This window comes from Rhynchophorus ferrugineus, unplaced genomic scaffold, assembly GCF_030347505.1.
Source record: "Rhynchophorus ferrugineus isolate W39M unplaced genomic scaffold, kcgeb_rfMv2 rfM2, whole genome shotgun sequence".
Classification (NCBI taxonomy): Eukaryota; Metazoa; Arthropoda; class Insecta; order Coleoptera; family Curculionidae; genus Rhynchophorus; species Rhynchophorus ferrugineus.
Window position 1 is genome coordinate 92,960,156 of NW_027472581.1, and position 27,995 is coordinate 92,988,150.

Genomic DNA, 27,995 nt, shown 5'->3' on the forward strand with positions numbered 1-27,995 from the left:
TTCGCCGAACTAATCCATGATCTATTTTGTCACAATATCTAGTGAGCAAAGAAGTCGAAGCTACAGAGCATGATAGTGAACTTCAATATTAAAATTTGAAATAGTTTTTCTAAATTGGCTGTTGTGTAAATCACCGCTGTCATATCAAAATTTGACGGCGGGAATGTGATATTCACATTCAAGTGTCAAATGTCAAAAATCAAATGTGAGAAATAGGTGTCAAATCTATTAAATTTGACAGTATAGACCAATATTTTTAATTTTTGATTTAATTATGACATATGGGGGGTTCTATGAATTAATATCTGGTTGTAATTTCTGTAAAATGACATTCTATTGGCTTTTAAACTTGTATCGTGTTTCACTTGATTATTGCTCTATAATCCTTGCAACAAAATGGCCAATGCACGTCATAGATGGTGTCGAATCATAATAAAATGCAAAATTAGGTATACTCGGAGCGAATTTTTCACTCTCATTTTATACCAGCTAAAAAGGGACAGAATGCTATGTTAAATTATAATTGATGTCGATACAAGAGCTAATTCGTAGTATGTAGAAAAGAACAAGAACAACCTGTAGAGGGCGTTGTAATTTGTATTGAGGCTGTTCAAAAACAAAAGTTCAAAAGTTTCTCTCTTATTCCAAAGCTATAAGTGCTGTTATTAATACCGTCCCATGACTACAAAATCATCAAAGTCTATTCAAAGTAATTTTGTATATACGTCATCTTAATTTGTGACGTCAAAACTTCGGAATGTTGTCGCATCAACTCTTGGTTTTAGTTCAACTTGGCTTTGATATACAACAAAATTATAATCTAAATAAAATAAGTAAACAAAAATGTTATCAAATATAATTTATTTTAACATTATAGCACATCTGAAAATTACAGTTAATTATACAGCCACAATAGTTTATAGGTTAGAGTGATGACCTCTTATAACTATCGCTTTCAAGAATTTTGTATACATCTGACAACCGGACGACTTTGACAGGCTCATTAGTTTACGTGTTGGAACTAATCAGATAGCATTGTGTCTCTTTTTAACTAGAATAAAATGAGAAGGAAAATATTGTCTGGTTCTAAAACAAATTTACAAATTGCGGTGGACAATTCATTAAACATGTGTCAGATAATCCCCTGTGTCTGATAAATAAGAGATAACGCTTCAAAAATAATAATTTTGGGAAATGTCTGATAATTGTATATTATATGTCGTGAATGTATATTATGATTTTAGTTTATATAATCGGATTGCAATACATATAATTGGCATAATTTAAATATTAACAAACTAAGCATATCGTAACTAATCATGTTATTACTGCTGTTATTATATTCTTCTTGTTAGATTTTTTAGATGTATTATGCATTAATCAATAACATTTATATTTATTTCGTTAGTTTCATTTATTCTGTTTTCTCATTTATTATGTAAATTTTATTAATTCTGTTTTATAATTTTCTTTTCTGGAGTGAGAATATGGAAAATCATTGAAATACACTTTCGGTACAGCTTTTACATTTTCATTGCATATAATTGTTATTCGTGTATGATTTTTTTTAAATACGTAAACCCTCTCGAAAATCAAGCTAAATTTAGTAAATATTTTATTTTATATTTTTTATTATGTAAATAGGGAATTTTCTATTCAAGCTGCAACACTGCATCCTTAACAACTCTTGCACCTTATTACTCGCTATTGATGGCCTTTTTTACCACAGTACGGCGTTCAATTTGTTGAATTGACATTTGCAGTAACATTTTCATTTGGCTTTATAGCCTTGTTACACTTTTGAACGTTTAATGACTTCCATGAAACTGTTTTATCAAAGTTATAATAGGTTTGTGTTTTTTTATTGATGTTTTCAACAACAGATATGGCTCATCAAAGTGCATATAAGTATATAGCACATTATATGTAGAGGTATTTTCTTAAAGAATTAGGGTTGAATATATTTTTAGGTTACTTTTATATCATCGTAGGTTATTAAAAAATAAAATAAATGATCTCATTAGACAAACTCCTTTAGAATGTATAACAGCGTTATGTGTAATGAAATTACACCCACCATATTAAGCATATATTGCATAATAATAAAACCATTTGTTTTATTTAATGTCATTGATCATAAAATATATACGAGTCCTTAATATTCGGATTATGATTATTAATGTGTTTAAAGGTTACAAGGGATAATCAACAAATAATATAATATTAGTATCTTAATGTAGATTTTCTAAAATGTTATCGAACGTTCTTATAAAGAAAATTATTTGATTACAAAAGAAGGAGAAAATAAGGAGTAGATGAATAAAGAATGACAAACTCAAATAGAAGAAATAGTTATGTAGGTTATGTTGTTGACAGATGTCAAATTTTTTCTTTACATTTCTTCACTAGTAAATTCTCCTTTGTTGAACGATTATTGTATACGTAATGACAAAGAAATTTTACTTAACCTCAATTTATTGATTAATTATACTAATCTAATATGATCTAATTATTTAAGTAGAAACTTAATTTTATGTTATTTCTATCCAACTGCATATTTATTTACATATTCTATCTACTATATGTCAGTGATAATAAATTGAAAATTATAATTTTGTGAGGTTAGGAGTGTTTGGAAATTCATTATCAACGAAGGAAACTATAAATTAATAAGATAAAAAATGTTGGCAGTTTATTAACATCTGTTAAATTGTTGTTCAAAGCTATTGAATATTTAAAGCACATATATCCTTCTACAATAGCGTATGATATGAAACCTATATTAATAATTGGACATTGAGTATTATGTACACTCAGTAATGTATCCCCTCTATTTTCTGGATCGTCATAGATAAATAGATGTGCTGTGCACTAGCTGTTGAATAGTCCCAGCCCTGGATTTGGGCCTATTGGGAACCTGATTCTGATAAAACAAAACCTCAGTTAGTTGGTGATCAGTGCTTTCTATTGGTTCAGTGGAATGAAGTGTCAATATTTCAATTAACAGGTGAATGATGGTATATTATATAATATCCCTTAACACTAAACGTTTTTTAAATATTACACACTCTTTTAACACTCATTCTTACTCAAAACAATAAATAAGGAAAAAAGCTTTGACAAAAAATATACACACGTATTTTGAAAAGGCCTTTACTTATTGATTACTTTGTCATTCGTTTATCACCATATAAGTTTTCAACTTATAAGAAATTGAAATGTTCTAAAATGTAATCATATATGTATACTGTATTCCTTAATAGACTGTACTAATTTAAGAACATGAATGCAATAGTAACGTTGTTAAAACTAAAACTATTTATTTATTTAATTAACATACGATAATAATTTGATTTATATTAAATATTATAAAATAATTAAAATGAATAACAATAAGTATTAATAAAACTGTTGCTATTTATATTTCCAAACGTAGGAAATATTTCATTCTCAATCTCTACTGTGTCAAAGGAAAATCTTATATGGTTAATTACTAGACTAGTTATTAGTAAGTTATGATGGAGTACATTAAAAGCACAAAAACTATTCAAAATATTTATTTGAAAAACACCTTATTTCACTATATATATTTTTTCACTATGTTTTTTCTATGTAATGAATTTGATACGTGATTATTCTTGCGCCCAAAAAACGTTGCTAACCCTACTATCGTATAAACGCCACTTATTGGTAATAATCAATATTAAAATATTTTTATATCGATTTGATTGATGCCAAATGTCAGTAGAAAAATATAAATGCATACAAAAAGATGATGAAGAAGCAATTTAAAATGTTCTTAATTAAAAATTATATAACTTCAATTGCTGGTTTTGTTGTAAGAAATTCAATTTATAAAAAAACAAAATTGGACACTACCTAAATATGTTTGACATCAAACGTCAAACGAAAATATCGTGTCAAAATTGACTTCCAAAATTAAAAAATATGTTTTACGTCTAATATTCTGTATCTTCTGAAAGTGTTCAATCTGAAAATAAAGAAAATAACTTTATTTATTGTGTTTTTTTTGTAAATTTGATATTTTCAATATTAGTTATTGTTCTAATTGGATTTTTGAATCATAAAAATGAATGTTTTTGATTTGTGACGTTTACTTTATTATTGTATATTATATATATGTTACTATGCGGCCTGTGTAATCAATTAACTGAGGCGTTACGATCTGCATATTTTAAGACAAATGTAGCGGTTGCGTATTATCTAGGCCAGTTAAACGTATGGTAATATCATTTTATTTGTCAAACTAATTTATTGGTGTCCGATGTCCGAGATTTATGGTTTTTTATTACGCACTTTTAAGTGGTCATATATTGTTGTCCCACTTATTCTATTGAGTTGTACTATTTTGTCCATAACTTATTGTCAATTAATCGATTTATTGTTTCAATGCATTTCCAGCGGTTTTTGTTAATGCATTTGACATTTGACGCTACCGACAATTACGAGGGCGATTCGCATGAGGCATCTCGATCTCGACGTTTAATTACTGTCAAGGGTAAATCGTGCGTGAACGATTTCGCATGCGGCCTTGTTTAAAATAAAATTTAATTACTCAAATCGCTTAGATTCAGAGTTAAAGACCAGAGAATTGAAATAATTCGATTGGTGCTATGGGCTTAGTGTTAGTTAAAAATAAAGCACTTAAGTTTACACTTCTTCGTCAACGTTAACAGTAGTTTTAGATCTTTTAACTTCTCGGCACAATACTGATTATTTATATTTAACATTTTTCTATTTATTTAGGTTAGGTTATCGATCTTCTTGTATCATTTTTCTATTTACGTATTTAATTGACTAAAATGTAGTGAATATTTGATAATTATTTTTTTTTAATTAAATACATCTTACATTAGATATGCTTAGCACAATCTTAATTTACAAATTAATTTATTACTACTGTTCTGTTGTACTTGCATTGATACACAAGCAAAGCGAGTATGGGATCAATATATCAGTATGTATCAGCCAAATTAAAATAAAACTAATCTACTTAAGCTAAACTTAAGAAGTTCGTTTGCTTCGGTTTGCTTCAATCTTCTAATTTGTTATCCAGTAGTTGTACTGCTTCCACGTTGCTGTGATTTAGCAACCTTATTTCATGTTTAAGGCGAAATCCTGAATAATTTGGTATATCTATTTGATTTCGAGGTCATTGTGCAGCTCTTTGTTGGTTACATAGCGATAAGCATTGGTAACTAATCATAGAACTTTGTTTTGGGCGCATTGACTTACTACTTGGTATAATGTTTTACTGCAACCCCATATTTGCATCACATAGGTCCAAATTGGCTTTATGATTGACTGATAAACCAATCTCTTTGATTTTAGGTCAAGTAGATAGTATCTGCCGCATAACCTGTACAGTTACCTGACTTTGAGTCTAATTTGCTCTGTTTTTTGATGATGTTTCCAATTTAATTTACTATCGAGATGTATTCCGAGGTATTTAGCTGATTCTGCTTGAGCTTTTGGGCATCCGTCAAGTGATATAATCAGGTTTTTGTTATTTTGCCGAACAAAAAATTAACATGGACTGATTTGGAGCTATTAAGCTGAGTTTTCTAGTCTCTAGTCGATCTTGTTGACCACTACTTGTACTTTATCTACAGTCTTAGAAATACATATTTTACCATGATAACTGTGTCGTCGGCAAATGTTCTTTTGTTGACTGTGCCTTTTGTTGTTGGGATATCAGCTATATAGAGCGGATACAGGAATACCAAGACTACCCCATGGATCTCTAGCCGAAAACTCTAAATTTTCTTTCAAAAGATGTGTGCTTCAATCGACAGTAATTCCGCGTTCCAACTATTACTTTATTGTACTTGCATCAATCCAGAAGAAGTTCAGAGAAACGATTATAAACTAATGCAATTTTGTGTAGTTTGGTACTTTTCAATCATCTGATTTTCTGCGTGTTATCCAGTAGTTGTACTGCTTCCACGTTGTTGAGTTTTAACAAACTTTTTTCATGTCCTTCGTAGATTCATTTCATTTGACAGATTTCGAGCCATTATGCCGTATTTTTCAGTTTCTAGTCAATTTCTGGATCTTAAATACCTCGGCATCCGACTGTAGTGTTGAATTACTTGGCGTAATTCATAAAATAATGTTCGGAACGCTGTTTCAATAAAGTCAATAAATAAGCCATAACCAGCGTATCCAGCTTGAAGGACCATGAATGTCTCTTCCGTCTGCCAATTCTATCCATCTTGGAGGACCTCGTTGAATTACTTTTTGTATTCATAAAATAATTATCAGACACTGGTTCACTGGGGTTAATTATAAGTCATCCTGAAGGATATCAGCGATCAACGAAAGTGATATATATTCGTTCCAGGGTATTCACTATTTTTCTTGAGATAAAATATTCTTACATTTACAATAAAATATTCGAACTATCTTCGATCATACGGATCGATCTTACTTGATAAACTTGTGAACAGTAAACTAGTAACATGAATATAAACTTATCGTGAATGAATACGAACATCTTGGTGCGCCCTCTTTAAGGTGGCGTGTGTGTCACACTCTGAAATTATACTGTATCTGCCAATCACTTTTTCTTTGAACTAATAACTAATTATAAGGGTTTTTCCCTTTTCCAAAGAAGCTAGATGACAGACAGAGAGAGCCAAACGCCGCCATAAAGCTATAGACATGCAGATATTATAAAAACGGTATTTTGGGAAATAAACTAGAGTTTTATAAACATTATAAACAATTTTACTAATGTATTTCTCTGACATCTTGAACAGGTAATGCAAAATAAATGTAAAATAAATGCATCTACTGGACAGCACGCAGAAAATCAGAAGATTGAAGCTAACCAAACCACACGAACTTGTATAGTGTATAAGTGTTACTCTCAAGTTGAGCTTAAATAGTTTAGTGTCATTTTAATTTGGGTACACTAGTACACAACAGAAGTAATAAATTAATTTGTAAATTGAGATTGTACTAAGCAAATCTAATGTAAGATAAAATTAATTAAAAAAACTGTGGATCTTGCTGCCACGTACTTTTTCTATAGCCCTAGACAGGGTTTTTTTTATTGTTGGGATATAAGCAGTGCAGAATAAACATTTGATGCGAAATTTTGCTACATATTGATTATGTTTGTTTTTCCTGAATTCATTATGAGCACAATTAACAATTAATGTGTACTAATAAGAATATTCCGTCATTTACAGCATGAACTATCAGCGATTTATGTGGGTAGCTGTAATAGCCTTAACCCTTTTGACACTCTCTGAAGGTAGAGTTAGAAGGCGTAAACACAAGAAGAAACCATCTACGGAGGCACCACCACCGCCCACAGAATCACCAAGTTTACCAGAGACGCCGGCTCGCCTCGACGAAGAAGAGGGTCCTTCCAGGATACACATAGACACGCCCGACGATACGCAGGTATCACCAGAATCCAACGTGAAAGTCAGGAAAGGAAGGAGGAAGGCGATCAAGCGTAAGGTTGGCGGTGGCGTGCAAGCTCAACAGCCGGATGTTGATTATGAGTATTCAACCGACTATGATTACGAATTTCCCACTGGTGGACAAGCGGGTAATAACGAAATCACTAGAGTTAAAGGTAACGGTGATGATAAACGGATTCTTATCCAGATGAAGTGTTAATAGGTTAGGAGGGTTTCAAACACTGGAAAGCGATTTTACAAATTTAAACAAAAAAAAAAACATTAGGACTATACATTTTTTAGTAACAAAGTACAAAGCTTATTTACTTTGCCCATCAACCAGATGGGGTTATATCAGCCATTCAAGTAATTTTATTGATCAGTTTAAATCTCCATTATAGGCACCTGTAAGAGAAACATTTTGTTGTGAAGACATTTGATTGGTTCTTTAATAAAATTTGGCAAGTAGCAGCTCTGACGTCACGTGTAATTGACCAATAAAATGTAAATAAAATATATATATATATATTCTGTCTTTTTGTTTTCGTTCTCTTATACTCAAAGAAAACTTTGAGTTTTTCACTGTTAATATTCTATCTGAAAAATCATTATGTCGTGTATAATTAAAAGGTTTTAAATTTACATTTTCTAAAGATATTTGACAAAAAATATGTTATAATAAGAGACAGCTCAAATAACTACAGACAGTATAATAAAACAATTTTCTGTGGCGTGAGATATTGCCTTGCCTCGTTTGTTCCTATGGGAACGTCTAGAATTGAAGGTATAGAGTCAAGTTGCAATTTCCTAACTCCTGGTAATACATCCCAATTAATAAGTAAAAAATAGGGACATCTAGATGTAGGACGTCATGAAACACTTCCCCAACATTTCCTATAAAGTTTAATCTCTGTTTCTCTTTGCTACAGTAACAAATCGACCCATTTTTGGTTTCTTTTAAGGTTTTTTTTGGTCACCACTTCCCATTTTAATGTTTCCAAGTATATTTTGACCGGTTTTGTAACATACGTATATAATATATAGTAAATATATATACGTAAAATGTTCTCTCATATATCAAATAATAATATATCAAAATAAAATTCTTTGAAACATTAGTGATAATAATTAGATATTACAAACCGGCAACGTTGTAAACAACCAAAATTCTAAGGTGATGCGGCATGCTGACGTCATTCATTTTGATGAGGTTCATTGGCTGTTTTATTGGATAGAGTACGTTATTCAGTTATTCAGCGTGTACAGCTATCATATTCATGGAGTATTCTAAATTGTATTTTCTATATTTATTGCGTCGTTGATTGTCTGATTTGAAGAATTCAACTGTCGAAGCCAATCAGATACTTTTAGAAATTTATGGTGAAGCTATTTCAACATCATGGTTTTATAGCTTGCCAGGCAGTTTTCTGTGACGTATTATGACTGGCCATGAAAAGTATATCTACTATAACCACACCAAGTGGAAAAAGCAATAAGTTAGTTCAGAAGAGATATGTAGATACACATCTACACCCAAGCGAAATATTCATGGCCAGTCTTGTTGTGCATATGTACAAACGTCGTGAAAGATATTTTGTTGTACCCTAGATACTTTGTACATCCACCGTACTCACCAGACATAGCGCCTTCTAATTATCCCTTGTTCAGATCTATGTTACCAACATGACTTGTTTGGCACACTATTTTGAAATGCTGAAGGAACAAGTCAACATAGCTCTGTCAACAACTCTGTAAAATATTTTGATTAATATATTTTTTCCCAATTATTTCCAAGAAATCTTCCATTATACTTTTTAGAGTGAAAAAACGTAAAATATAAGCTCCTCATAAGGCAATCTGGATCGATATTAAAAGAAAGATTCATATTTAACAAGAATATGGTTATGGCTCTTATTTAATAAAAATAATTCTGACACTAATTAACATTTTCAGTACCATTAACAACTCCTCAACCATTTAACGAACGTCCTGAAAACAATTTTGACGAGGAGACGACAATCGAGAATACTGACGCTGACTTGTCCACTCCGAAGCCATCCGGGAGAGTCGATGTCAATATTATCGAAGCACCAGCGGCCAATCATATAGGTCCTTTCAGTTGTAACCATGACGGAAAGTACGTGCATTAACGGCGGTCAGAAAACATTCAGTATAATTCGTTTTTATATCTCAGGTTTTATCAGGACAAAGAAAGCTGGACAGTCGGTCAATGTACGAATTGTACTTGCACAGAAGGAAACGTCGATTGCGTCACGGATGAGGCCTGCGTTCAGAGATTTCAAACCACTCAATATAGTTCCGATTATCCTTCTCCAGGTTATTGATTGACGTATACAAATTAATATTCATGATTCTGATTTGTTAATTCGCTTAGGTCCACGAGGCGAGGCAGGATATCCTGGAGAAGCCGGTCGACCGGGACCGTCGGGAATACCAGGAGCTCCAGGTTCTCCCGGAATTCCAGGTGTACCAGGTCCGCCTGGGCCTATTCCTGATCTCTCGGCCTTTTACACACAACTAGCATCAGCAGCACAAGCCAATGATAAAGGTAAATTATTTAAACTAGTGATCGCTCTGTGGTTTTCACAGTATTTTCAATATAAGATCAGAAATGTATTTGACAAATAGCATTAATTAAAATAATCAGCAGCACAAGCCAATGATAAAGGTAAATTGGTTTTCACAGTATTTTCAATATAAGATCAGCAATGTATTTGACAAATAACATTAATTAAAATAATAAATGTCTATAAAATAAAACATATTAAAATATATAGTCTATTCAAAGTTTTTTTTAGTAATGCGTCATGGATATTTGTGACGGTCGAAACATTGTAATGTTGTCGCATCAACTCTGAGTTTTGGTTTAGTTTGGCTTTGACATACAAGAAAGTTCTAATCTAAATAAAATAATTGAAGAAAAATGTTATCAAATTTAATATATTTTACCATTATAGTACATCTAATACATATATTATCGAACTCAGGTATAATAGTGTGTAGGTTAGATTTCTTTTGTTTACGTTGAACTTTTTTCCACACCACCTATGAGGTAGAGTTTCTAGGCGCGTTTTTATGTAGTGGTACCCCTGGAGGCCTCATCCACCTAATTAACAATTGTATATCTGAGAGAGGTATTTTATTTTCATTCGAGAACATATTTACCTTTTTACGTTTAGTTCTTGTTTCCTTCGATGGTGTGTTTACTGGTCAAGTCATCTTGGTATCACTGTAAATTTTATGTCTTCTGCTACTATCTGTGTACACCATTATTCATAAAACTGATCACTGAATTCTGTCTAATATATTTACCATATCTACAAAACAATTGGTATTCATTCCCGTCACATACGTTCTAACCTAATGCTCATGTTTAATTTTGAACAATTACACAAATATTTCACACCCTACAATGCTATTTTCTACAGTTATATTCAATTAATTGGCAGCCGGCCAAAAATTCTTTAATGTAATAGTGTTAAGAGATTTTAACTCATACCTATAAATTATTGTGGCTGTATAATTAACTGTATCAGATATACTATAATGTTAATATAAATTATATTTGATAACCTTTTTCTTCAATTATTTTATTTACATTAGATTATTTTTTTGTATGTCAAAGCCAAACTGAACCAAAACTCAGAGTTGATTCGGAAACATTGCAATGTTTCGACGTTACAAATATCCATGACGACTAAAAAAACTTTGAATAGACTATATGCAAACTGTCTCAAGAACTAACACTCACTAAACTTTTTTAAATTGCATTTAATTAAATATAATTAATCAACAAAGTATTAGGAGGTGTAAATTACTACGTCACTGAACACTATAATAAAGTATCATACGTAAGACTATTTTCAGAACTATCACAACTTCAGGGAATCAAATATAAGTATACTTGACCTTCTTTTATGTTTATGTTATAAACATAACTATAGAGTAATAAATGAAGTAATATATGTATATTGGTTGTATATTGAAACAGAGAATATATGAATAAAAAAATTTTGAAATTGATGTTTGACTTGACTATAACAACTTAATATTTATCAATACTCTAAAATATTTACAAATGTACTGTTAATAATTCGTAATTTCTTTTACTTATCTCTATGTGTTCTCTCTATGCAAATTATGTATTTAGTTTCAATTTACCTTCTGCATATTTTCATTACTTCATTTATGTATTCATATAGTCGTTATCTTTATCCATATCTCACTTAAAATATATACTGCAAAAAACAATAAAGGCACCAGGCTGATTAAAAGAATAATTTCTTTATCTCAATTATCACATAAAAAACTCATTATTCTGTCCTTATTTATTTCAATCTTTGATCTCGCCCTTGCAAATAGCTTATCTTTAATTTGTCTTCTATGGCTTTCTTCCACTCGGTAATAGATAAAGAATTCTACAAAACTTCTATAAAACTATTTTAGAACTGTTAATATTTTTTGTAACGTTCATTTTAATTCTTGATGCACATATTAACGTATTTATTTCTTTTAATATTTGGTAACTGTTAAGGGGTGGATTTACTAATAAAACCTGAAATGAATCAGAAGATAATACATTAAAATTTACAGAATTCTTTAGAATTACCTTAGTCCTTAAGCAAGAGATATTTTTCGTTTTTTCATAATATCTTGTAAGCATTCTTGTCACTCTCCAATTTTGTTAATCTATGTTGTGATGACTGTTTTCACATATATCGAGTTTTTCATTCACAGCTGTATATACCTTCCGATAAAGCGAACACATTAATTTGTTTATTTTGCAAAAAATGTAAAATGTAACTTTACGTGACCACACTATTTTTAATCGTTTTTTATCCAAAGTTGACAAATCTTTTTAATAATTCCAACAATATGGGAATAATCGAAAGTAACACAAAATCTTAGAAAACACTGCTTAACTTTTTTTAAACGCCTTAGCTTCAGTGAGATTCGACCCTAGAAGTTATAGCCGGCGAAGTAAACTCTTAGCCCGCACGACTACCCGCTGGGTTTGTTTATATATTTTATGTCACTGATCTAACAGCTATTCTAGGTTGCTTGATTTGGGCGTTTTTCGTTTTATTGGAATATATTTGTTTGTAGCACATTACACAATAATATTTGCCTTAAAAATTCTTCCTCGATATAAGCTTTAACCGTGCCCAATATCACGCCTCCTGGTGTCCCCGTTTTCTTAAAAAAAAACACAAAGCAATTAACACTAAAGTAATATCTATTTCAATTAAACATAAATCAACGATTATCGATTATTTACTCCAGGTCCTGTAAGTTATCCTCTCGAACCGTTTCAATACGCCCAAGCTCAAGTAGGACCTGCAGGTGTTCGCGGACCACCTGGACCTGCCGGACCAACAGGACCTCAAGGATTCCAAGGTGCTCGCGGAGAACCGGGCGAAGCAGGACCCGTAGGTCCCATGGGCCCACCTGGTTTAAGAGGACTCCCAGGTGCTCCAGGAAAAGACGTAATAACAATGCGAGATTTTGAAAAACAGGTGATATTTTAATATTTTATCCAGGGCGAGAGGGGTGAAGATGGTGAAGTTGGAGCTGTTGGTGCTACAGGGCCTCCGGGACCCAGAGGTTTACCGGGAATGCCTGGCTTACCCGGTAAGTAACCGATTGCTTGAGTACTGATGGGATTTGATAACGTTCTTGAAATATGCAGGAGCAAAAGGTCATCGAGGATTTCAAGGTCCAGAGGGATTGAAAGGAGAACAAGGCGTTGCAGGCGAAAAAGGGTCGCAGGGCTTGCCTGGGTTTGCAGGACCGACGGGTCCACCTGGACAACCTGGGGCGCGCGGTGAAAGAGGGCGAGAAGGACCACCTGGACCACCGGGTTTGCGGGGACTAGATGGTGTTGCTGGACCTCCAGGCTTACCGGTATGTGGTTAATCCAGTCTGTTACGTCCTTTCTATTGTGAATTATATTTAGGGAGCCATAGGAAAACCCGGTCCACCAGGTTTTCCTGGCATTCCGGGAGCTAAAGGAGACCAAGGAGCTATCGGACCAAAGGGAAGCGTTGGATTACAAGGTCCTAGGGGAGAAGCGGGACGACCAGGGGAACCGGGTAATATATTAGAGTTTTATTAGACATTAAACAATAATAAATAATAATAGGTCAATTGAAAAGTCCCTGGCCTGATACATAGATGGCGCTACTAGAATTAAATAGATGCGTGTATAAATTTGACAGCTGTCGGATCATTTGACTTGATTGATTTGTTTGTAAATTATAGCATTTTGAGTGAAGCAACTTTTGTTATTGTGAACAAAATGGGAAAAGGGAAAAATACAGTTGAAGCAAAGACTTTGCTTGGTGCCGAGTTTCCGGATACTGTCCCAGGAAAATCAAGCATCAAGGATTGGTATGCTAACTTTAGACGTGGTGACCACGCACCTACCAGTGCGTGCTGCGCAAGCTCACTTTTGACCAAAAACAACGACGAGTTGATGATTCGGAGCAGTATTTAAAGATTATCAAGCGTAATAAACCCGAGTTTTTGCGTCGATATATGACAATGGATGAAACATGGCTCCATCATTTCACTCCGAAGTCCAATCGACAGTCATCCGAGTGGACTGCACACGAAGAACCCGTTCCAAAACGTGGGCAAACGCATCAGCCGGCTGGAAAGGCGTCTGTATTTTGGAATGCGCATAGAATAATTTTCATTGACTACTTTGAAAAAGGAACGACCATCAACAGCGACTATTACAAGAGTTATTGGACCGTTTGAAGGACGGAATCGCTGAAGAACGGCTGTATTTGAAGAAAAAGAAAGTGCTGCTTCACCAAGACAATGCACCGTGTCACAAGTCAGTGAAAACGATGGCAAAAATCCATGAATTGGGCTTCGAATTGTTTCCTCATCCACCGTATTCTCTAGACCTGGCTCCCAGCGACTATTTCCTGTTCTCAGATCTCAAAAGAATGCTCGCTGGGAAGAAATTTTCGTCAAATGAAGAGGCGAGGCCTATTTTGGAGCAAAGGACAAATCGTACTATAAAAATGGTGTCGAAAAGTTGGAGGGTCGCTATAATTAGTGTATCACTCTTGAAGGCAATTTTGTCGAATTAAAAAAAACCAATTTTGCCAAAAGAATGTGTTTTGCTATGGTAGGCCGGTGACTTTTCAATTGACCTGTTATCTATTACTATAATTCTGTTGCTATAGGCCAAATTCTGTTTTTAAAAATATAACATTCTATTTAAACTAGGAGTGGATGTTTCCTTGTCATTTATTCCTAATTAAAAAGCTATCTGATGCTATCTGATGCGTCAGAACATGTCATTGAATGAATCTATATTGATATATAAACTTGATTTGTGTTGATATTGATCGATCCCGTTCCTAAATGTCTACAAAATTCTTCAAAGCATTAGTGACAATAATTAGAGGTTACAAACCAACAAACGTTGTAAACCAAAATTATAACTTAATGCGACAACATTACGACGTACTGACGTCATATATTTTGATGACGTGCATTGACTGTTTTCTTGGATGTCCTTTAAGTTCAGACACCAGTCCAATTCAAATTTCTTGGCAGCTGCTGAAGTACTTGACTACTCATAATAAGAAGCCTTTTTCATACTGACATTTTTTTTGAATTTCCTTAACAATTTACTTTGGAGTTATGGGGTTTACAACACTCTTTTGTTAGGCATCTCCATTTCTATCACATTCCACTCTCTAATTTCTATACGAATCGAGATTTAGTGTATTGATTGCCTTCCCATAATTCAAAGATAATAAAAATAATGACAACTCTTGAATGAAGGTGATTCCGGGCCTGTGGGAGCACCTGGCAGAGATGGAATTCCCGGAGAAAAAGGCGTAGCCGGCTCGCCTGGACCTATTGGAGCTCCTGGCTTCCCGGGAGCACGTGGTCCCCCAGGAATTAATGGAAATCCTGGATTGCCCGGACCGAAAGGACTACCTGTATGTATGACAAATAATTGATAATGTTTAACTTTAGTGGATAGCTATAGTAGGGGTGGCCAACTTTACTGTATATAAGATCTTCTTTTATCTTAAAAGTGTGTAGCGATCGACTTGTCATAGGCGTAGTACATATACACTGTGTTTCAATATACGGTGCATCCCAGTGAAGTATGAGTAGATAAGTATTCATTCAAAGCCATATTTAACTTTTTATACCACTTATTAAGTTTTTAAGAAATAGGCACGAGTGATATAAATTTCCAGACCCAATTTTTGGTAGCAGCATCACGTACATCACACGGTAAATACGAAAAAGTTGTTATAAAAATGTACAATATGGCTTATAATTTGATTTCAATTTGTAGTGCTTTTTAGGCCAGGAAAATTTATTACTAAATACACTTCGTACTGAAATATTGATATACGGCTGATTTTCCTACGTAAAAAACAATAAATGTTTAAGGCATTAAGAAACTCACGTCCTAGATAATTGAAAGAATATGAATAAATATAATATAATTAATGGACAATATTTATTAATCATGCATGTCTCTAACCAAGGAATCATAATTAGGTGTATATCCTGAGAAAGATTATAATAAGGAGTCTTTAGTGTGAGAGTTTTGAGATCTAAAAACAGGAAATAGTCGCTGGGGGCAGATCTGGAGAATACGGTGGATGAGGAAGCAATTCGAAGTCGAATTCATGGGTTTTTGTCATCGTTTTCACTAACTTCTGACACGGTGCATTGTTTTGGTGAAACAGCACTTTCTTTTTCTTCAAATGCGTCCGTTTTTCCTTGCGCATCCCAAAACACGGACGCCATAACCTTGTCAGCTGACTCTTGCGTTTTGCCACGCTTTGGAGCGGGTTCATCGTGTGTAGCCCACTTGAATGACTGTCGATTGGACTTCGGAGTGAAATGATGGAGCCATGTTTCATCCATTGTCACATATCGACACAAAAACTCGGGTTTATTACGCTTGATCATCTTCAAACACTGCTCCGAATCATCCACCCGTTGTTGTTTTTGCACAGAGCTTTCTCATACCCAAATATTCGTGAATGATATGATGTACACATTCAGTTGATATCTTTAGAGTGCCTGCTATTTCATTCAATTTCAATTTACGGTCATTCAAAATCATTTTGTGGATTTTTTAAATGTTTTCGTCGGTCACATCCTCTTTTGCGCTTCCACTGCGCTCACCGTCTTCGGTGCTCATTTCACCACGTCTAAACTTAGCATACCAATCCTTGATGGTTGCTTTTCTTGGGATAGTGTCCGGAAACTCGGTATCAAGCCAAGTTTTTGTTTCAAATGTATTTTTTCCCTTCAAAAAGCGATATTTGATCAACACGCGAAATTCCTTTTTATCCATTTTTTTCACAGTAACAAAAGTTGCTTCACTCAAAATACTGTAATTCATAAATCTTTTGAGGGTTAGGGCTAACTAAAAAACATACGGATTTAATTCTAGTAGCGCCATCTATGTGTCAGGCCGGGGACTTATCATTAACCTGTTAATTCTAAAAACCTTCTTCAAATTTCCTGGCTTGTAAGATCAAGTTATTTTATAAAAATGTAATTTTATTTTGTCTGACATTTTTTGACTGATGGGTTTCGCACTTAAATGGTTTTTAAAAGGAAAATATATAAATTCCACAATTTCTTTAATTTTTTTCCAAAAAACCTGGAATCTCAACTCAAAATCCACAATTACCTTTTTGATACTACTCTACGATGTAATTGCCGATCTTATGGGATTAAAATTGGCCTCGCAAACGACTGGTGAATCGCGATCGACTTTTTAGTCTCCTCTGAGCTAGAGAAGAAAAATAGTTCTTATAATAATATGTAGTACTAATTTTTTCCTACACTCCTTTCTTTTTCTTAAAAAAACGTTAGGTAGTTTAAAATCAAAATATATTTATTAAGGAAATATTAAAACGCTCTAATGTTTGTGAAATTTTAACATAACATGTTGATATTATCCATATAAATAGGGACAAACTGGAGAACGAGGATACAAAGGAGAAGCAGGAGTAAAAGGCGAACCTGGGGCAATAGGACCGCGAGGATTAACAGGACCGACTGGACCCGAAGGAAAACGGGGCGCTCGCGGAAACAGGGGACCTCCGGGATTAACTGGGGCAACCGGGGAAAGAGGTTTACCGGGCGCAACCGGTTTACCGGGACCCGATGGAGCACCTGGTGCAAAAGGTATTTAACCCCACGAAAAATATTATATTAAGTATACTAATTAGCACGATGGTATTAGGTCAGGCAGGAGAACGTGGAAGTGTCGGTTTACCTGGTATAAAGGGTTCCCAAGGAGAACCTGGCAGGCAGGGGCCGATGGGACCGCAAGGTCTTCGAGGTTTAACGGGAAGAGCAGGTATACCGGGTAAAAGCGGATCACCTGGTGAACGCGGAATACCTGGACAGGACGGTAAACCTGGTCAGCCAGGACCACAAGGCATACAAGGATTGCCGGGTCCAGTAGGACTCCCTGGAGACAAGGGCTTAACGGTAAGAGACACAATAAACCCTACTTGGAGAGAAATACTCCTTTGTATTGATGAGCGTAGGGCGAACCTGGAAAAGACGGCGAACCTGGTATCCAAGGACCACCAGGACCGAGAGGAGATGCCGGTAAAGAAGGCCAACCCGGTATCCAGGGACCTCCTGGGCCGTCGGGGAGCGACGGGGAACGAGGGCCCCAAGGCGTCGCCGGTCCCAGAGGTTTCCAGGTATGTTTCTCATGCGTAAATGTTAACGATTTTTTAATATATCCTTTAGGGACTACCTGGAGCACCTGGAAACCCAGGATTACCAGGAAAAGATGGCGAAATAGGTTTAACCGGTCCGCCTGGACCACCTGGAAGTGTAGGTCTTAGAGGAGAACGAGGATTCCCAGGGGAACGAGGACCTGTCGGGTTACCGGGTCCCACAGGACCCAAAGGAGCGCCAGGAGTACAAGGATTGGATGGTCCACCGGTAATATATTCATAATAACTCATAGCTCTTCCTTTGATCTGCAATTTATCACTTCTTAGGGGTTGCCAGGTCCTCGAGGTATGAAAGGTCATCAAGGTCCCCCGGGTTTAGTTGGTATTCCCGGCCTGAGAGGACCACCAGGATTGCAAGGCGAGAAAGGAGAGCGTGGCGCATATGGTCCAATAGGACCTGAAGGACCACCAGGTAGGCTAACTCGTTAATTTCTAAATAAATCTTATCATACCTAACTTATTGGACGACTGATCAAGAGAAAACTCCAGACCTATAAAAATCTAGTCTAGTCTACACAGTCCACCTATAAGAGACCTATGGGGTAACTGGGCACATGATAATCACCAAAAAGCAGAAGGAATTGCTGAATATATAGAAAAAAACTTTCAAACCAAACGAAACTAATATTGAATATAATTTTCTAGACATAGACGCTGGAAATTCGCTGGTTGAATTAGTCACACCGAAAGAGCTAACCAAAGTTATTAAAACTGACATTAATCCCAGGAAATCACCAGGCTATGATTTAATAACAGGAGAATTACTGCAAAAACTACCAAGATTCTCTTTTTTTATTAAACTCGCCAACTTAATCATTACAGCATTTTGATTAAATCATGTCCCAGGCATTGGGAAGATGGCAAAAATTATAATGATTCCAAAACCTGGAAAGTTACGAAACGAAATAAAAGCCTGCTGTTAGTAATATCTAAGGTTTTTGAAAAACTCTCGTTGAAAAGAATAAAACCGATCATAGAAAGAAAAAATTTAATACCAATACACCACTTTGGGTTCATTAACAAGCATTCAATAATTTCCCAGCTCCACAGAATAACAGATATTATTGAAAAAGCCTACGAAAGTAAAAAAGTATACTCGGCTATATTCTTAGATGTAGCACAAGCTTTCGATAAGGTTCGGCATGAAGGCCTTGTTCATAAATTTCATAAAATGTTACCAAAACAACAGACCGAATTACGAATATCGTACATTACAGTCAGAATATTTAGAGTTAAAGAAGAAGAAGCTTACTCTATAATAAAAGAAGCTAAAGCAGGTGTACTCCAAAGAAGAGTACTGGAGCCAATACTTAATCTACTCTACACTTGTGATATACCACAAAAGAAGAATATTACGATGGCTACATTTGTTGATGATACTGCGATTATAGCTGTCAAAGACAATAGTGAATAAGTCACACGAAAATTACAACAGGCAAGTGACAATATAAATAATTGAGCACAAGATTGGAAAATTATGGGGATGTTCTGCAAAGAGTAACATAAACAAAATACAAATATTTCAGGACAAAGTCCTGAGAAGTATTGTGGGCACATCCAAATACTACGGGATTGACTACCTAAATCTAACTTCAGATATCCACAGTCAGTCAAGAAATCAAGAGAATTGCAAGGGGGCACGAGGAAAGACTCCATTCTCATGAGAATATTAAAGTATTGCAACTATTGGATACCACCAGAGCAGAACACAGAAAATAATTAAACCATTTGATCTTGTGTAGTGTTGTATAGTGAGGTCCATTTAATAAAAAATACAGCAGTGACATGTATAAACATTATTTCACCAGAGACTGAGATAGGGCCGATGGGTCCTTCTAGTTATATACCTAGATTTAAGTTATAAAGACAAATTGTAGGTTAGTCGGAAACGACTAGTAACAATGCAATAATTAAATTAAAAAAAAAAACGTTGTTGAATTTAGGACGCCAGGGAGAGAGAGGACCCTTGGGTCCAGCAGGACCCCCAGGACCACCAGGAGAACCAGCTGCGCCAGGCGAACCAGGTGCTGCAGGAGTACCGGGTGAACCAGGAGCTCACGGAAGTCCTGGTGAAAGGGGACCAGTAAGTATTATCTAATATAAGAATATAGGTAGGATATTTCTTTCTTCTTCCAATCACTTATTTACGACAATGGGATATTCAAGTCCTTTCAATAAAATAGTGAACTCACTATTGTGAAAGCGTCAACAAAATTCTAATCTAAGTAAAATAATTAAACAAATATACTGTTATTAAATATAATTTATTTTAACATCATAGTACATCTAATCCATATATGATCGAAGGACTTAAAACTACAATTAAAAACACAGTTATAATAGTTCTTTTCCATACCACCTATGAGTTAGAGTTCTAGAAGAGATTTTTATGTAGTGGTATCCCCTGGAGGCCTAATCACTCTAATTAACAATTGTATATTCAAGTAATGTATTTTACTTTCATTAGAGAGCATTCATTAGAGACCTTTTACGTTTAGTTCTTGTTTCCTTGTAAACTCATTTTGATATCATTATATTTCTCCTTAGTTTCTTCTGTTACTACCTATATACATCTTTCTTGATAAAACTATATTTAATCACTGCATTCTCCATAATGCATTTGCCATATTTGTAAAAAAGTATTCTTTCTTTCCTCGCACATTTAACCAATTAACCGTTATCATCTTGTCATGAGTGACCATTGGGTATATTGGTCCTATTCTGAAATATCCATGTCTCATTAAAATACACAAATTGAAACAAGTCTTCCTTGATTTTATTATTTTAGAAATTGTATTCTTTTAAAAGCAATGTCTGAAAGTTCCATTAAACCTCCTCGTGGGTTATCTTTACACCATTTCAATCCTATATAACCCAATAGCGTATGAAAGGATATTCTATATCCCTCAAAGAGCTGCACACCTCTAAGCTTCCTATGGATACTTTTCAGACTTTCAGAACAGTTTTCTCTGAAATAATTGTGTTAAAATATGTTCATATTGAAAAAAAATCTCTGATAGAGCTAACATCAAGCTGATCTTGATTCGTCACCCGCTTCGTAGAGGATGGTTTCTCTTAAGTAAATCCAAGATTTTATTTTTAATTTGTTTGTACGAAAATCATTGACGTTTATTTTTGTTAGGTTGGACCTCAAGGATTACAAGGCTTTCCGGGTACTCCAGGTCTGGTTGGTTTGCCAGGAATAAAGGGCGATAGGGGAATAACAGGAGAAAAAGTATGTCCTCCTTGTAAATAATCTTCATGGCTATAATATATTATGGTTATAGGGAATGCAAGGTAGCCCAGGACCAGTCGGTCGTCCAGGAGAAGCCGGCCTTCCTGGACCCGTAGGCTTAACGGGCGCTAAGGGTGCCAGAGGAGAAGCTGGGCAAAAAGGAGACACAGGGTTGATGGGTCCCCCGGGACGCCCTGGTGAACCTGGATTGGCGGTAGGAATATTTTTATTCCAATTCAATGTTAACTAATTTGAGTATTTTAGGGTCACCCAGGAAATACGGGTCCGCCCGGTCCACCGGGTCTACCTGGAATTAAAGGAGCTCTGGGCGATACTGGACGGGCAGGAAATCCTGGCCCTCAAGGACTTCCCGGCCTACCTGGTATAGATGGCGTTAAAGGAGAAGCTGGAGCGGACGGTCCACCAGGTCCCTCTGGACCAGCAGGACCGCAGGGTTCACCAGGAGAAAGAGGTAATGTAACATCGATCAAATTGTTTTAGTTATAATTCTACGTCTATACTCCACCATGTGTTCAGGTTTACCTGGATTACCGGGAGCACCAGGACCACAAGGTCTTCGAGGTCTTCGTGGACCTCAAGGCGAACAAGGACTGGCGGGAAAACCTGGAAACGAAGGAGCTCCCGGACCTCAAGGATTGTTAGGACTTCCCGGACCCCCTGGCCCTAGCGGTGATCAAGGACCGGAAGGAGCGCCGGGAAAGGTCGGGCCTCCGGGAATTTCCGGTCGACCTGGAGACAAAGGACCTCCAGGTCAACCGGGAACGCCGGGCTCAAACGGTCCTCCAGGCTTACCTGTAAGACTTTACATTTTGTTATTATATATATTATATTTTGACTTCTCTTTATTTTTAAAGGGCCCACCAGGTTTGATGGGACCGATCGGTTTAACGGGGGAGAGAGGACCTGTAGGAGAACCTGGTCCACAGGGAGTGGAAGGCAGACCTGGTGAAAGAGGAAAACCTGGTCCCCAAGGTATACAAGGCTTTAAGGGAGACAGAGGCGAACTTGGACCTAAAGGTGCTAAAGGTCATACAGGTCTACCAGGATTACAGGTAATTTTACACTCGTATATCATGATAATCCTATATTACTAAATTCTTTACAGGGTTTACCTGGAACTCAAGGTATTCCAGGCGAGAGAGGATTACCCGGAAGTCCCGGATTGCCCGGAAAAGATGGAGATGCGGGCCCAAGAGGTCTGCCGGGACGCGACGGAAGTCCCGGTCCACAGGGCCCACCAGGAAATCCCGGACCTAGAGGCGAAACCGGAGGCGATGGCAGACCGGGTACTCCGGGAAATCCCGGACCTCCAGGTCCACCAGGACCACCAGGAGACGGGATAGGATACGACGCAGCCTCACTTGCTGCATTATTAGCAAATGCGAATACCAACAAAGGACCGGATCCATTGGGCGACCAACCGTACGTCCCGAGAATATTTGGAAAGGAACTAACCACACAAGAAACCGAAGAACTGATCAATAAAGCCTACGAACAATTGAAAACATCGTTTGACAAATATAAGAGGCCCAAGGGAGATAAAACCAGTCCTGGAAAAACGTGTAGGGATATTTTGTCGGCTTATCCTGATTCTCCTAGTGGTTGGTTGTCCATTGGTTGATCCCATTAACTTTTGTTATCGAAATTAATTTTCAGGCGAATACTGGGTGGATCCTAATGGCGGTGACATCAAAGATTCCATCTTAGTTCATTGCGATATGGACACCAAAGCCACTTGCATCCTGCCAAAACCAAGCAAATCCGATGAGATTCGTTACACTGGTAAAGAGCCTGAAATATGGCTGGGCGATATTGATAAAGGAATGCAGGTAAAATTTGAATAGATATTTCATTAATCATCAGAATCTAATTTGGTTATATTTTAGATCACATATAAATCTGATTCGACTCAAATAGGATATCTACATCTTTTGACATCCAACGCTGTTCAGAATATCACTTACCATTGCAAGAACTCCGTTGCCTACTACGATGCAGTTAAACACACCTACAGGAAAGGAATAAAACTGATGAGCTACAGTGATGTAGAGATTACACCAAAGGGAAGCAAGCTTAGATATAATGCCATCATTGATGAATGCAAGGTACAATCCGTTTATTTATTATTTTAATTAAAACAATAATTTTAATTAAAATTTTTTTAATTAATTTATTTAATTAAAACCAATTTTCATATAGCCGAATATATTGTAAAAACATTAATTATTCTTCAGAGCCAAAACATTTTTATCTAGTTGTGCTAGTCAGACATTTTTTTCTGCCATTGATCGCGATTGAATACTGCCACTGGACCAGAACCTTCTGTGTTAATGTTTCTACACTTGTTTCTTCGATATCTTCGTAACATTGATGGTTATATTTCTTGTATTCCGACCACCTGCCTGAAACTTTTTTTTCATTTTATCAGCAAATTACAATATATTATCTTGTCCTGGAATATGTGAATATTCGATTTGGTTATCAAGATGAGAGCACTGATCTTTGCTTTTCAAGCAAATGCAAAACAAACTAAAGCTATTCTTGGTTTGAAATCGTGCCCAATACCATTATGAATCACTCTCTGATTTATCTGATATCGTATTTTTGAAAACCATCTACCATTCTAACAAATCTTGCACATATTTTATTCGGCAGTATATAATATAAACTTATTTTCAGTTCCGCCGTGATGACTGGTCGAGAACAGTGCTAGAATTCAAAACTGACAAGCCATCGCGCCTACCCATCACGGATATTGGCGTCAGGGATATCGGGAAACCGAATCAAAGTTTCTGGATAGAGATAGGAGCAGCTTGTTTCTTCTAAAACGATATACGATGCTTACTAAGTTAAGATACTAAATAATCAAATATTAATAACTCAATATGACGTATCGGTCATGTGCGCTATATCGAAATACTGCCAATAATTTAGTGATAATATTTTTACGTGTACTTAGATTATATATCACATTTTATATACAATCAACAACAAGAGTGCTAAAATAAGATCTATTAAGTGTATATTTTTATTATTAAAATGAATAACTATTATTTTGTGGTTGTTTTATTCCACATTATCCAACTTCCAACTTGTTCTTTTGATTAATTTTTTTAGTTTAAATTAACACTAAACATTTCAACCCACCAATAAATAAAAGTTTTTGTGCTAGTCTCTTTAGAACACACCCCCCCCCCACCAATATTCTCAACGAAGGTACTTATTATGCTATCATCAAGCTAGTCATGAAATAGAGCAACAATCCATCGAAAGTTTGTTACAAAAAAGTTGTTTATCGTAAAAATCAATGATATATATTCTCATAAATAAAAGATACATCACTTTAAAATACCAATTAGGTATAGTTTCCATTACATTACCTTCACCCAGTTTAGATAATTTCAAAAAACACAATTAAAAAAGAAAAAATTAAAACTAAAACTCAAAACTACTCAAAAGACTAAAAGCAAATGGATAACGATAAATAATTACTAATTAAACATGAAAAATAATTTCCCATAATCTCAAAAATCTATTATCACAGTGATTTTATTGTAAAATAATTTTCAGTGTTTTCATTCACACTTCTGAATCTGATATGCCAACATCATTCAAAACTTTTTAAATTTTCTTCTATTTTATATTCCTCTAATATTTTTCATTATGCGAAAAGTTCATCATTTGACCATTAATTTCTTTCCAACAAGTCTTAAATCACAGAGTTTGGCCTTCTAGTCTGTGAATAATGTGATGTTCATTCATTAATTTGATAAAGAAGAACGACTTCTATAAACACTGGGCAGTATTCTCGTATGGTAATAATAGTATTATTTAAATTCAAGACAGGTAAGATTAGATTTTAGGTTTTTGTTGGTAAACCGAATAATCTATTATTGTGTCGCTGCTTGATGTCTCTTTATCTTGATTTTCTTCTTCCATTGCTAAGAGCACTATAACATTTTCGATTGTAACTATTGTGATTTCTTCTAATTTGAAGCAGTATTCCTTTACAAAGCTAATGATGATATTATTCCATAGATTTTACCTATTGGTAATTTTTTTTATTTGAATCTATTCATTCATCCATAGTTTTAGAATCTGAGTATTAACTTTTAGTTACTCACCAGATTGTGAAGCAAAGTTTTAATATGTTTCTTTGAGTCTGATAGAGAAATCTTAATAGATCTCTTAGTTTCAGGAAATAATAGTAAATAAAATTCGAGACTATTGTAATTAGAGAAATATATCTATTTACCTATATTTAGAGTGGATGAAAGAAGAAAACTAAATATAAGTGTTTATACATATTTATTTGTTGTAATCTGTCCTCAGTTACATATGTTACTAAGCTATACTTTCGTAATTTAGTACAAATTTATACAATTAAATATGAATATAATGAGAAAAAAATGAGTCAGTTTAGAGTATATGGCACGAAAATGATAAAACATGATGATAAAAAAACGAGAACTAGGTTATAATTAAAATAACTTATAAATACAGTTTCGGAATTATCGGTCGATCGTTCGATCAAAACACTTTGGTTGACAATATATACATACAGAATAATTCAAATCGCTCCAATATATACAAATAAATAAAAGTAGCGCGAAATGCTGTAAACGATAGATGATTTACGGTAATTAAAAAGGCCACTGTCACAATATCTCGCATTTCTTTACAATAACTAATACCTTACAATTAGTATAATGTTTTCAATCTTTATTTTGCTAATTAAAAAGCTCGCGTTTTTTTACTTTTATCATACTAGTAGCATCTTTATTTCAGGATAAGGACTGGCGTCTTACAAATATATATTTGAAATCACTCAAACTATTTATTAAATGATGAGTTTATAACTGCTATTTCTTCTTTATGTACATAAAACACTCGCAAATAAATTTATAATAAGCTAGATTAGTTTTATCACATTTTCAACATATAATTTGGAACAGTTAAATATTCCGCTATCACATCACATGTTAGAGCAGGATAGTTAGTGGGAAAATAAATGAAAATATTAACGGAAGAGAAAGAGAGACAGAGAAAAATTGGAGCTATTGGTTGGATCCCTAGGTATTACTTCAAATACTTGGGCCACGCAGCTCAACTAGTGCAACAACCGACATTTAAAAAAATCATTCTACGATGTTCCGATGCGAAATCTAGAAATCATGTTTTAAAATCATCCTCTGTACGAAAACGTGCAACTTTCACGATAAAAAATTAGACGTCACTAGCTAATAATTTATGTGAAAGTGTCTTTAGTGGTGTTTGAAATGTTTAATTTAACAAATGAATCTCATGTGCTGCCCAGAAATTAGCATGCAAGGAAGGCGCTACCGGTACAAGGTTCTTGTTAGTGAGATGCAGCACATAATTGTTTGTATATATACGAAAATGTAACCTAAAGTTAAGCAGGAGTGGAATGTATGGAAGGTAAAGTGGTTAGTAATTATTTTCGTATATATATATTACTGTGTAAACCAAAATTCCAACACCAACCACCCTCCTGAAGATAAGAACTAGAACCCAACCACCCAATTTTCCAAAATGTTAGTAAATACCAAAGCGACACATTTAACCATCCACGCAACAATAAGCTAGAGGTAAAGCTCTTACCATACGAGTTACATTTAGGATTTTAAGTACTAGATATGACTAATAAACAGCTTATCTTATTCATATTACCAAGACAATGATGGTGTAAAATAATGTTTTAAATATTTCATATACCATTACCAATAGACTATCGATATTATCTAAATAATCTCAAAAAAATTGTGGTTATTTCAAAAACAGAATTACCCTTTACAAGTATTGCGATAATGAGGGGAGAAAGTCATACAACTACAATAAGCAATAACATGAAAATATTTCGATTATGTAACATTAGTATTAGTTAACAATATTATAAAAAAAAATAAAACCAGTCCTTAAAACAGATGACTATCTTGGTATAACCTATCTGAAGCTTTACTGTATGGATACTTTAATAAATAATTTTACATCACGCGCCCAGAATATCAGGATTATGTTATACAACCTATTATACAACTATTGCAAGTAATAGTAACCGTATAAAACAATAGCAAATCATAACTTGTGCCGAATTTATTTGGATTCTCTCGAAATAGTCCTTGAAGCTTTTATCGATATCCCCACCTAAAAGTCTTTTTTCTCAACTCTCGAAAGTTAACACCGACGTTATTAACTCCCCCTTAAGTACCTACATATTAGGATCTATTGTTTATCAAAATTTTCCACTGTCCGCGATGACGGCAGACTTCGGAACTAATCCTTTCTGGGTACCACGGCAGCAAAGTAACCATTTATCATCTACTTCAAGCACTACTTTCAATCTTTCACCTTCGTTATATGACAAGTGGCCACTCTCCGATGGAAGTCTATGACTGAGAGTCCTTACAACCCTAAAACATACAAAAATATTCAAATGTAGCAATCATACGTACACAGTTGACAATACAATGAAATAAAATATGAAATAAAATCCAATGA

The 27,995-nt window shown here is 34.8% G+C and overlaps 2 protein-coding genes across 18 annotated transcripts in view; one reads left to right on the top strand and one right to left on the bottom strand.

Annotated features, from left to right (window-relative positions):
* The first annotated feature begins 2,879 nt into the window (after positions 1 to 2,879).
* On the top strand, positions 2,880 to 24,529 carry LOC143191668 (uncharacterized). 2 transcript variants are annotated; one of them, XM_076397002.1, is made up of 25 exons: positions 2,880 to 3,007; positions 7,218 to 7,585; positions 9,390 to 9,573; positions 9,631 to 9,773; positions 9,832 to 10,005; positions 12,741 to 12,943; positions 12,998 to 13,088; positions 13,147 to 13,361; positions 13,414 to 13,549; positions 15,264 to 15,424; positions 17,435 to 17,651; positions 17,710 to 17,960; positions 18,020 to 18,181; positions 18,231 to 18,428; positions 18,488 to 18,632; positions 20,164 to 20,303; positions 21,363 to 21,455; positions 21,508 to 21,669; positions 21,720 to 21,927; positions 21,993 to 22,270; positions 22,331 to 22,528; positions 22,582 to 23,077; positions 23,133 to 23,305; positions 23,363 to 23,581; positions 24,156 to 24,529. In XM_076397002.1, the coding sequence occupies exons 2-25, from the start codon at positions 7,219 to 7,221 to the stop codon at positions 24,300 to 24,302; spliced, it is 4,761 nt and encodes a 1,586-aa protein (XP_076253117.1). In that variant the 5' UTR covers positions 2,880 to 3,007; position 7,218; the 3' UTR covers positions 24,303 to 24,529. The 2 variants fall into 2 exon arrangements, with proteins under 2 accessions (XP_076253117.1, XP_076253116.1); XM_076397001.1 differs by having other exon boundaries at positions 2,881 to 3,007; positions 7,218 to 7,612.
* Positions 24,530 to 25,767: 1,238 nt separating this feature from the next.
* The window catches only part of LOC143191665 (uncharacterized), a 183,579-nt gene continuing 181,351 nt past the window's right edge, over positions 25,768 to 27,995 (bottom strand). For 15 of the 16 annotated variants that reach the window (XM_076396989.1, XM_076396986.1, XM_076396996.1 and 12 more), the window contains one exon: positions 25,768 to 27,907. In XM_076396989.1, coding sequence (XP_076253104.1) covers positions 27,730 to 27,907 — 178 coding nt within the window. In that variant the 3' untranslated portion in view covers positions 25,768 to 27,729. The remainder of the gene's footprint in view (positions 27,908 to 27,995) is intronic. The other variant, XM_076396997.1, reaches the window with a different exon arrangement.